General features: G+C 44.8%; 1 protein-coding gene across 1 annotated transcript in view; it reads left to right on the top strand.

Annotated features, from left to right (window-relative positions):
* LOC136627299 (zinc finger protein 271-like) overlaps positions 1-12,377 on the top strand; it is a 57,707-nt gene that overhangs the window by 23,734 nt on the left and 21,596 nt on the right. The window contains exon 7 of the mRNA XM_066602289.1: positions 38-853. Coding sequence (XP_066458386.1) covers positions 38-853 — 816 coding nt within the window. The remainder of the gene's footprint in view (positions 1-37; positions 854-12,377) is intronic.

The raw sequence follows: 12,377 nt of genomic DNA, 5'->3' as shown, positions 1-12,377 counted from the left end.
TATTCAAAAATAATAAAATCACTTTTATTTTTGGCAGATGACTGGACCAGGAGCCAAGAGGGACATGCGATATCTTCCAATGATGGTGGTATCTTACAGGATGCATATGAAGAGCGTGTCAATATCCCAGATATACCCTCAGCTCTTCACTGCAAAGATCTGTTTTTCGATCCTCTTAAAGAGGTTCTGTCCTATAATTCACTACAGACTGGCAAAGGGAATAAAAGTCACAGAAACGATGTTCAACATCAACGAGTCTACACAGGGGAGAAACTGTATCCATGTACAGAATGTGGGAAATGTTTTACTCAAAAATCACATTTTGTTTTACATCAGAAAATTCACACAGGAGAGAAGCCGTATTTATGTTCAGAATGTGGGAAATGTTTTATCAAGAAATCACATCTTGATAGACATGAGAGAAGTCACACAGGAGAAAAGCCGTATTCATGTTCAGAATGTGAGAAACGTTTTAATCAAAAATCGCATCTTCTTATACATGAGAAAAGTCACATAGAAGAGAAGCCATATTCATGTTCAGAATGTGGGAAATGTTTTAATGTGAAATCAAGTCTTGTTAGACATCAGAGAAGTCACACAGGAGAGAAGCCCTATTCATGTTCAGAATGTGAGAAATGTTTTAATCGGAAATCCATTCTTGTTATACATGAGAGAAGTCACATAGGAGAGAAGCCGTATTTATGTTCAGAATGTGGGAAATGTTTTACCCAGAAATCAAATCTTGATATACATAAGAGAAGTCACACAGGGGTGAAGCCGTATTCATGTTGCCAATGTGGGAGATGTTTTTCAGCTAAATCAACTCTTGTTAGACATGAGAGAAGTCACACAGGTGAGAAGACGTATTCATGTTAAGCAGGTGGAAATACTTTCACCAAATGTCAGCTATAATTGTATTAAAAATAAAGAAATTTCACATAAAAATATTTCCTTGTCCAGTATGTGCCCAGCGGCCCCCATAATACTTACATGGAAGAACAACCAGGACTCTTACTAGAGATGGCCCACCAAACTAAGGAGAAGTACTTTGGCAAGAAAAGTGTCCAAGAACCCAATGGTCACTCTGGCTGAGCTCAAAAGATTCTGTGTGGAGATGGGAGGAACTTCCAAAAGGTCAACCATCACTGCAGCCTCCACCAGTCTGGGCTTTATGGCAGAGTGGCCAGAAAGAATCCTTTCTTCAGTAAGACACATGAAAGCCCCCTGGAGTTTACTAAAAAGACCCTTCAGGACCCTCAGACTGAGAGAAACAAAATATCAACCCTACAGTGAAGCCTGGTGGTGGCATCATCATGCTGGGGGAGAGGAGACCAGTCAGGGTGTAAGGAAACCAGGCGCCACTCATCACCTGCCCAATACCATCCCTACAGTGAAGCCTGGTGGTGGAGCATCATGCTGTGGGATAAGGAGATCAGTCAGGGTTGTTGGCTGAATGGGGCAAAGTACAGAGAATGAAAATCTGATCCTTAGTGCAAGGGACCTCAGACTGAGCAGAAGGGTCACCTTCCAACAAGACAATGACCCAAAGACCACAGCCAAGACAACATAGCATAGGAGTGGGGACAACTCTGTGAATGTTATTAAATGGCCCAGCCAGAGCCCTGAACCCAATGAAACATCTCTGCAGCCACCTGAAATTGGCCGTCCACAGATGGCCCCAATCCAACCTGATATAAGGAAAAAAATCTTCAAGTCCAGGTGTGTAAACCTTGTGGCATCATCCCCAAGAAGACTAGAGGCTGAAATCCCTTCTACTGAGTACTGGGGTGTGAATACTTATGTCACCATAAAATGGGCGTTTTTCATTTTTAAAAACTTTACGAAGATTTCCGCCATTCTGTTGTCACTTTGTCATTAGAAGTAGTGAGTGCAGAATGGTGGGAAACACAAGAACACGACATAGCTCGTAAGAAAGTGCTTGGATGTGAAGCCTTCCGGATGCCCTTTATGTGTTACTGCACCACAGTGGGAGGAGGGACGATGTTTGGTGCTTGTAGTCAGTATATACTGCGCCGTTGGTGCTGGCTACGGTGCCTGATCAAGTCCAGGGTGTGAAACCTGAGCCTGCGCTAACTGATGGCAACCGATCACTACAAAGGATTCTAATTCTGGGAAGATCGGCTTTGTTCTACTGACCCTCCAGCCCCGCGTGTTGTATTGTAACACACTTTGTGCAGTTCTTGTAGTTCTGCCCCTGTGTCGCTACTCCAATTGCTGCTCTATAATTGCCTATACAGCGCATTCAGTTACCCATAAAAACCTCCAAAATAATCCATACCCCCCATCTCACCTTGAAAATGGAAGCCGTACGAGGAAGTTACAGACATACGAAATACTATACAAGTCCTATAGTGTCATATCATCTCTAGGGGTCGAGCCAATAATATATATAGTTTAACATGGAAACCGCCCAAAGAATATATATATCCAATATAAACAGGTATTTCTGGCTACATATAAATCACTTCACTTACAAGATCCCGTAATATCAGAAAGTGCCAGGAAATATAATGGAATATTAGTGAAAAATCAAATAAATGGTCCATACGCTGCGGTCAGGATACTATCTAATACCCACAAGTATTGCTGGCTATCGTAAGCCATTTCATATACAAGGTGTCATAGTGCTATATGTTAGATACTAACGAGGTTTATTAGCCCAACTCACCCTGGTTCATTATAGTCATCTACCGTAACAACCGTGCATATAGAGAAAAGAAGCGTCCCGGCCTTCATCAGGAGGCGGTACTTGTGTTGCTATGGTAAACATTGTTAGTATCTAGTTTTATATTTCGGGGCACTTTCTGATATTATAGGATCTTGTATGTGCATTGATTTATATGTAGCCAGAAATACCAGTGGATATTGAATATATACATTGCTTGGTGGTTTCCATGTTAACCCCTTAAGGGCCAGGCTGCTTTGTACCTTAAAGGGGTTGTCCCGCGGCAGCAAGTGGATCTATACACTTCTGTATGGCCATATTAATGCACTTTGTAATGTACATTGTGCATTAATTATGAGCCATACAGAAGTTATAAGAAGTTTTTCACTTACCTGCTCCGTTGCTAGCGTCCTCGTTTCCATGGAGCCCGTCTAATTTTCGGCGTCTAATGGCCAAATTAGACGCGCTTGCGCAGTCCGGGTCTTCTTCTTTTCTCAATGGAGCCGCTCGTGCAGGATGCCGGCTCCGTGTAGCTCCGTCCCGTCACGTGCCGATTCCAGCCAATCAGGAGGCTGGAATCGGCAATGGACCGCACAGAAGCCCTGCGGTCCACCGAGGGAGAAGATCCCGGCGGCCATCTTCAGCAGGTAAGTAAGAAGTCACCGGAGCACGGGGATTCAGGTAAGCGCTGTGCGGTGTTCTTTTTTAACCCCTGCATCGGGGTTGTCTCGCACCGAACGGGGGGGGGGTTGAAAAAAAAAAAAACCCCGTTTCGGCGCGGGACAACCCCTTTAAGGACAAAACACTTTAGGGATTTTACCATGTGGTAGTTTTACTGCCCTATTTTTTTCCTTCAGATACCAAAATTATAATTTTTTTTTTTATGGCAAATAGGGCTATTTTTTAATATTTTTTTTTGTTTTATTGGGGATAATAAGGTAAAAAACATTTTAACGTTTATAGTTTTTTTTTTTTAATTAGTAAATTTGCACTAAAATAAAAAACAGGAACGGCTTCCCTTAATTTTTTTCAGACGTTTTCATATATAATATGTGTAGTTTTGGATTACAGGGCGCAAACAGCGATGGTTTTGGTTGTCGTCGGCTTTGGGTCATTTTCTCTCTTATGTACCGTACATACTTGAGTATTAGCCGACCCGACTATAAGCCGAATTTTGCCTAAAAAAAAAACTAGGAAACTGAGGTGCCTCGAGTATAAGCCTTGCTAGACTAGGTAAAAAAACAAAACGCAATACTCCCCTTCCATCCCGTGTCTGTGTCCCCCATGGGATGAACCAATCACAGCCATTCAGTGATGTCATTTACTGAATGCCTGTAAATAATCAAGCGCCGTCTGTGATTGGCTGGTGCTTGATCCAATCACAGTGCTTACTTGTTGACGGCAGGGAAATTCAAAGCCTGTTTAGCAGAGAGAGCAGACAGCGGGGAGAATTACAGAGCAGCTTGCCGCACCGCCGGGGAGACCATCGTGGCTGCCAGTGCGAGGTGGGTATTGTGGTTTTTTTTTTTTTTTTTACCTAGCTCACTCGAGTAGAAGCTGATGGGGGCTTTTTCAGCATAAAAAAAGTCATGCTATTTTAGTACTTATTCAGACGACCGTATATCGGACGAATTTTCACGCCCGGCCCATATACGGTGTCCCTCTCTGCAGAGGGAAGAGGCTGGAAGAGCCAGGAGCAGTGCACTGAGCTCCCGCCTCCTCTCCACCACTCGGCAAGATTTTCAATGGGAGGGGATGGGGCGGAGCTAAGGGCCAAAACTTAGCTTCGCACCCTCCCATTCCAAATAGTGGAGAGGGGGTGGGAGCTCAGTGCACTGCTCCCGCCTCTTTCAGCCACCTCCCCCTGCAGAGAGGGACACCATATATTGGTCGGGCATGAGCACCCTGACGATATACGGTCGTCTGAATAGGACCTTAATCCGTAATTTTCTTACACTTATTTTTGTAATTATTTTTTTACTATCTTTGTACCCCATTATGTCATTTAAGACCTCCTGCTTGATTGCAGGAGCAGAGACTTTAATCCTGCGCCGTACATCTGTTATCGGCGGGGATTAAAGCATCGTATATTTACTGCACTTGGTCCTTAAGGGGTTAAACTCTATATATTACTTGGCTCAACCCCCAAGGGATGTCATTGCATTATGGCACTTGTATAGCATCATGTCTGTAACTGCCTCGTTCTGCTTCCCTTTGTGTGATACATATTATGATGAATGGTGTCTAATAAAGGAGATTAGTCTTCTATTATTGTTTTTGCCTTATTCCTTTATATTTTCTTGGTTCTCAGAGTGTTTAGTTGCCTCCGCGTTTGTCCACACGGGCGGATGTGCGGTAGATTTTTATCCGCATGGAAAATCTGAAGCATTTATAGTAGCAACAACATGAGTGACATTTTTTAAATCTCCTTCCACATACTGCGGAATATCCGCACAAAACCTGCGTGGAAAATGAGAAGCAGACTGAATATGGAAAGTGGGGACAACATGTTCAAAGAAAGTGGGGTCACCAAGTGCAGGGAGAGTGGGGACAACATGCCCAGAGATAGTGGGGCACAAAGTGCAGGGATAATGGGGCACCAGTTGCAGGGATAGTGGGGACAACATGTCCAGAGATAGTGGGGGCAGCAAGTGCAGGGACAATGGGGGCACTAGGTACAAGTAGAGTCTGGACAACATGTCCAGAGATAGTGAGGGCACCAAGTGCAGGGATAATGGGGGCACTAGGTCCAAGTAGAGTCTGGACAACATGTCCAGAGATAGTGAGGGCACCAGGTGTAGGGAGAGTGGGGACAAAATGTCCAGAGATAGTGAGGGCACCAAGTGCAGGTGTCAGGGAAATTTTGCGTACCGCACCAATCAGGCCCACCCCAATGCCCCGCTGTCGGCGGTAAAGAAGAGACACCACACACGAAGGTCTGCTATAGTTCCTCACACGGGGACATAACTGCGCACTTTATCACAGATTACATGGGGTCTTATACCCTTTGGTCTCATCACTAGGAATGGGTAATGGTCTCATTGGCTCAAATTCATATATATATATATATATATAGGTGAAAGCCCTCACTGACTGCTTTACAGACTCGCCACTAATTCTCTAACTTCCCGATGTCATACAAACATGAAATTTGAGATGATCATTCTTTAGGTCCTAAAATAAGTAAAGGGGTTACAACTCGAAAATCCAATGCTAAATGCAAAAGTATTAGCACACCTGTATAATGTACCAAATCTAATTCTCTAGCTTCCCGATGTCGTACAAACATGAAAATTGGCAGGGACATTCTTTATGTCTTAAATAGCAAAAGTAAAAAGGTCACAACTTGAAAATTCAATGCTTAGTGCAAAAGTATTGGCACCCCTGTGTAATGTACCTAATCTAATTCTTTAACTTCCCGGTGTTGTGCAAACATGAAATTTGGCATAACCATTCTTTAGGTCCTAAATAGAAAAAGTAAAGGGTTCACAACTCGATTATTCAATGCTAAGTGCAAAAATAAGAACACTCCTATGTAATGTAACTTCTTGGTGTTTTACAAGCATGACATTTGGCGAGCACATTCTTTAGGTGCTAAATAAGGAGGGTGGGAGGGGCGGCCCATTCTGCAGAGGGACATCCATACATGAAACCTGAGAAGAATCTAATGCTCCTCTATGTATATACATATTTTATTCCTCGGTTCCTCTAAAGTAACCTTGACTTCGTAAAATTTTTCGTGCAAACAACACGTAAACACCTGTATCAAATTAACTCAGACGAGGCCGGGTATATCAGCTTGTATAATATATATTTCCAGGTGAATAACCTTTCAGCAGAAACGAAACATCACATTTCATTTACATTTTTATTCCTGTAAGTAGTTGTCGTAGGGGCCCGAGTGCACTGCTTTGCCCGGACCCATAATGCTGTTGAGACGACACCGGGTCCAAGATAAGTGGGGATAACTTATTGACCATAAAACTCACACTTTTATCTGTGGACTATTAAGGGTATACTCTCTGGTTCATACTGCTATTTTTTAATGAAATACATTCCATCATGTTTCTGCTCACTCGCATACAAATATATGTGTTTTTTTTCAGATATACAGAGTCGAGTCCCATGATTATGACAACCAGCTAATATCCAAAATAAACACTACGTGCCGCACAGACAGCAGCTAGATGGGCTATCCAATAGAAGGGTAACTTGCAACATAAGCGTATTAAGTAGAAACAACTTTATTGTTACGATCGTGTGGGCAAAACTAAGCACAGGGCCCACACCATCGTACCCAAATAGTCTGCACGCGCACACCGGGACACAGCAGATTCACACAGAATTCAGGCAACTGACCCTGTGGAATGACATGGCCCTACCGAAGCGGGGACATCACCCCAATAAGATGGCGGCCCAGCGGTCTTCGGAACTGGGCCCTAGCTGATCCTAGGAGCCACGCACCAGAACAGAATACATACACGTGCCACATGACAGGGACAGAACAACAGGACACACAGAGCCAGAAAATACAGCAGGCAAAATGCAACCCCCAGTAACAGATGAGAAGCTGAATATAAATACCAGGTACTAGTTGACATTTTGTACAAAACGTGGAAGCTAGCGGGCCAACTTCACGGTTGCTGGTTATACTGCTAGACCCTACACTAACCAGGAGAACTGGACATTGTTCACACAGAACGCTGCAACAGGACAGGACACAGATCGCCGGTCATACTGTTCTGGATTATGATTTTCTCCAGCAGGCTTCGGGGTATTTTGCCGCTTCCGAATTGTATCGTGTGCACACATCATCGAACCAGATCAGACACAAATGCTGGTCTAAAACTGGGAGAGTCTCTACAATGTATAGAGGCTCAAGCCTTTTATTATAACACATGACAACCGCCCTTCAATGGGCGTGCAACAGATTACATCAGTAACATATAAGATTCTCATTTGTCGGATCATATAGAATCTCCCACCTCTCTGCCCACCCTCTTCCAAGTGCTGATGTAGCATGGACTTTTGTCCTAGCTCCAGTCATATCTGTGTATAAGCAAGTCTTATCAACATGTGCTCAGGCTGAAGCAATTCCTTTGTTGTAGAAGTTTCAGGATGGGAGGGGTGAAGAAGTGCTAGTTCAACACTCAGTGTTGGGCACAAATATACATGTAACACTATGACCCTTAACTCTTAGAGGCTTCTTGTGTAACTTCTATGTACTTAACTAACATTACATCACACATCCATTGTCTAGCAAATACCATGATTAGATTATGTGTGTGTCCTTTAAACTCCTCAGAGCTAAAAGTCATTACAATAGCAAAATACATTTACGTTATACAAATCGATAGACATTTTATACAAAATAATCATCATGTCTATCACAATACAGCAAGCTAAACACAAAACTGACAGAATATAAACGGACATGAACCAGCAAGACACATCACACAACAAGCTTGCAACAGGACAGATTACAGCACAGGGCACACAGCCAACTGCAACAGGGACAGGACAGAGCACAGATCACACAGCAAGGTGCCTCAAGAACAGGACAGAGTACAGATCATACCACAAGCTACGTAGGACAGATAACAGGATACCTGCTTACAGGCACTGACTTACAGCAGACTACAACATATAGTGAAAACCAGACAGACTCCACCCAGAGCTCACATGCACACAGATGGAACTCACAGCAAGTCTTTGTGTCCTCATACCAGGGGGAATAGACAGTGAGCCACACAAGCTGACATAGGGAACCATGTCAGGGATCCACCAACAGACAGAGTGAGACATAAGACGTTTGGAGGCCGCACCTGTAAAGGGAATGCATATAGACAAGTACTACAGGTGTCCGAACCGTCTTGGGGAAGCAGAGAGACCCAATGTGTCCTCATTACGGGGGGAAGGACAGTGAGCCACGCAAGCTGACATAGGGAACCGTATCAGGGATCCACCAACTGACACACAGAGCAAGACATAAGACATTTGGAGGCCGCACCTGTAAAGGGGATGGGAAGGGGAGCTACATATGCTGCAGACCAGGACTACAGGTTTCCAAACCATCTATAGGGAAGCAGAGAGACACAGACCTACTTACAAACACAGATCTGAGTGGGAACAAGGCAGATGCATCCAAACAGTACAAGACTAGTTTCAGACAAAGATTCATGACTGCTCACTCTGGAACCCAGCCAGAGACTAACAGGCACAGGGTTTATATGTGAGCACAGACCCAGGAGATTGGCTAACAGGAAGTACCACACCCAGCCAGTTCAATCAATTAACCCTGTGAGGGCTGTGCTGCTAGAAAGCTTAGAACTACAGATCCCAGCAGCACACGTAACATTTATTGCCCTATCACCACAACAGCAACGTTTTGGCCAAAATGGCCTTCTTCAATCTTCAAGAAGGCCATTTTGGCTGAAACCTTGTTGCTGTGGTGATGGGGCAATAAAGTTGTTTCTACTTCATCCACTTATGCTGCCTCTTACCCTTCTATTGGATGATCTATAAATTGGAGATTTTCTGGTTTGAGCTCCTTCTTCTGGCTTCTGCATAATCCAGCCTGACCCAGAGTGGGAGGATTTTGGTGCTGCTGGTTGGACTCTCTTTATTTTGAGTAGCTAGATGGGCTGGGAGTTACTGGAAGGTTGTCTCCAGTATCTGGAGCCATGCTGACTGTTTCCCATAGTTGCTGGAGGGTGCGTGGGGAAGGATCCATAGAGCAACCATAATCATCAAGGTGATCCCACAGATGTTCAATTGGGTTCAAGTAAGTGGAATTAGAGGGCTAAGGAAGTACTTGGAAGTGTTGGTTATGCTCTTCCAAGCATTGTGACAAGTTACATTGTCTTGCTGGAAGATCTCATCTGTCCTGGGTAAAACAATCAGCATGTATAGGTGTACTTAATCTGCTAGGATGGATCCATAACCAGATGGGTTCAGAGCACCTTCAACATGGATGAGTGGACCAAAGAATGCCACAGAAAAGTCCCATAACATTGCAGCCCCCAGCTTTGTTCTTCAGTAATGGTTGCAGGGGATTTGTTCTCTGATGTTTCTTATGTGACACACCAATGTTCATCTGTTCGATGAAGCAGAAGGCGTAACTCGTCGGAGAAGGCAACCCTTTGCCAATCAGCAGTGGTACAATTTTGAAATTGCGGGATAGGTGCAATGAACATCCATCTGCTTCAGAGCCCCATACATAGTAGGGATGGCTGAAATGTCTTAGACATGTCTGGTAGCCCCCTGGTTCATTTTCATGTTCAGCTCCTTCACTGTAGTGTATCGGTCAGCCCTTGTGCACCCCCGTAGCCGACATTCACCTCTCACATCAATGGCACGTGGGACTCCGCAATTTCCACATTGGTTATTCCCAATCGTGCCATTTGTTCACTCATGATACACTTTCACCACAAAAGCAGCAAGTGAACAGTTCATGAACTGCACTGATTGAGAAATATCACCCTTGCACCAAAATCAAATAATTAGAGATGAGCGAGCCTACTCGGCCACGCCCCTTTTTCGCCCGAGTACCGCGATTTTTGAGTACTTACGTACTCGGGCGGAAAGATTCGGGGGGCCCCGTGGGTGAGTGGGGGGTTGCAGCGGGGAGTGGGGGGGGGGAGAAGGAGAGAGAGAGGGCTCCCCCCTGTTCCCCGCTGCTACCCCCCGCTCCGTCACGCCTCCCCCCGCCCCCCGGCGCCCCCCGAATCTTTGCACCCGAGTACTGAAGTACTCGAAAATCGCAGTGCTCGATCGAGCAATTGCTCGAAATGAGTAGATTCGCTCATCTCTACCAATAATCATCCCTTTTTACAACTCTTATAAATCGTCCCTTTTACCCATGACAATGAGCTGTGAGCAGACAACCGATCGCACACCTTATATACGGACCAGGCCTTCATAGACTGCGTGCCGTTGAAAGAGGGAGGTGATCATAATAATGTGACCTGACTGTGTATATGTGTTTGTTCAGATACATCTTGTCATACCAACCTGATGAAGAAGCCTGAGTAGCCTGGAACGCTTACTGTAACATTATTGCTTTTTGTTAGCCATTAAAAGGTCTAAAATCAATGTTGTAGCTCAAAGTCATACAGGTAGCGCTTGTAACCGGGCCCCTAAGCCTTGTGATCCCATATGTCCCCTCACCATACTGAGGCCATTCCCACCTGTAATGTTAATCATGTAACACTGAGGTGCTTACTACTGCTCCGCAAGTGCTAACAGCAGTGTGTGAATCTTCAACCATTGTCTTCTGTTTGAGAGCAGAGAGGAGCGAATGATTGAAGATTCCCACACTAGAGGTAGCACTCACATAGTAGCATTAAAGGGGTTGTCCTGCAGAAGCAAGTGCAGTTATGCACTTCTGTATGGCCATATTAATGCACTTTGTAATATACATCGTGCATTAAATATTGGCAATACAGAAGTTATAGACTTACCCCCTCCAGGTGCTGGCGTCCCTGTCTCCATGGCAACGACCAAACTTCTTCTCTGGTCGCCAGAACAGTCGCGCTTGCGCAGAGAGGAATCCTCTTCTGGATGGTCCGGGCTCACGAGCTGCGTCCTGGCTCCTCCCCCTTCTCAGCGTCATCGCGTAGCTCCGCCCCTGTCATGTGGTGCCGATCAGCCAATGAGGTGGCTGAAATCCGCAGTGGAGCTCAGACAGCAGAAGAACATCCACGGTGCACCATGGGAGAAGACCCGTGGTGCACCATGGGAGAAGACCAGCGGCAGCCATCTTGGAAAGAAGATTTTTTAAAGTTGCTGAACGGGGATTCAGGTAAGGGAATTTTTTTTTTTTTTAATAACACCTGGCAGCAGTATTCCTTTACAGGTACTGGGGGACTGGGCAAAACAAAAATTTTCTCTTTAGGCGCGGAACAACCCCTTTAAGCAACTCCATATTACATGAATAACATTACAGGGAGGAAAAGAAAGAGGAAAAAATAGAGCATTTATTACTTCATGGGGCCACATAGAGGGCACTATGGCCTGAGGAGCACAACATTTACCATAAGGGCGCCCACCCACTGGCGTTTTTTTTCCCTGCGAAATTTTTTTCTCTGCAGGGGTCTATGGGACTTGTAATGTTAAAATCGCGATCGCGCAAAATCGCGATTTCGCGGTAAATCGCGATTTTAACATTACAAGTCCCATAGACCACTGCTGAGAAAAAAATGCTGCGAATTTCGCAGGGAAAAAAATCGCCAGTGGGTGGGCGCCCTTACCTTGTGGGGGACACAGAGAGGGCATTATTATTCTTTGAAAGACACAAAGGGGACACCATTAATATATAGGGGCACAACTAGGCCACTTTGTACATGGCTCAAAGGGAGATTATGACTGTGCAGATGTAAAAAGCATGGCAAAATAATTGTGAGGCACTAAGGGAGCATTATTATTTGTGATGCGTACAATAGGGAAATTATTAGTGTGCGGGAAGACTATCACTCTGTGCGGCACAACAGAGGTCTCGAATACTGTGTAGGGAGCACTGAGAGGAGCATTAGGAGTAGCAGCACTATGTGGAGAGGGTGCAGAGATGAGTCATGGCTAGAAGAACTCTTCATGGTGGTCTGGGCCCAGATAGAGAATTAAAACAAAAGCAGACGATAGCAATTAGAGGAGGCGCCACCTGTTGTCACTGGAGATAACTGCACTGTAATCA

Source organism: Eleutherodactylus coqui, chromosome 5 (assembly GCF_035609145.1).
Source record: "Eleutherodactylus coqui strain aEleCoq1 chromosome 5, aEleCoq1.hap1, whole genome shotgun sequence".
In the NCBI taxonomy this organism is placed as follows: Eukaryota; Metazoa; Chordata; class Amphibia; order Anura; family Eleutherodactylidae; genus Eleutherodactylus; species Eleutherodactylus coqui.
The sequence above is the reverse complement of the archived record's forward strand: the minus strand, read 5'-3'. Positions and strand labels throughout refer to the sequence as shown.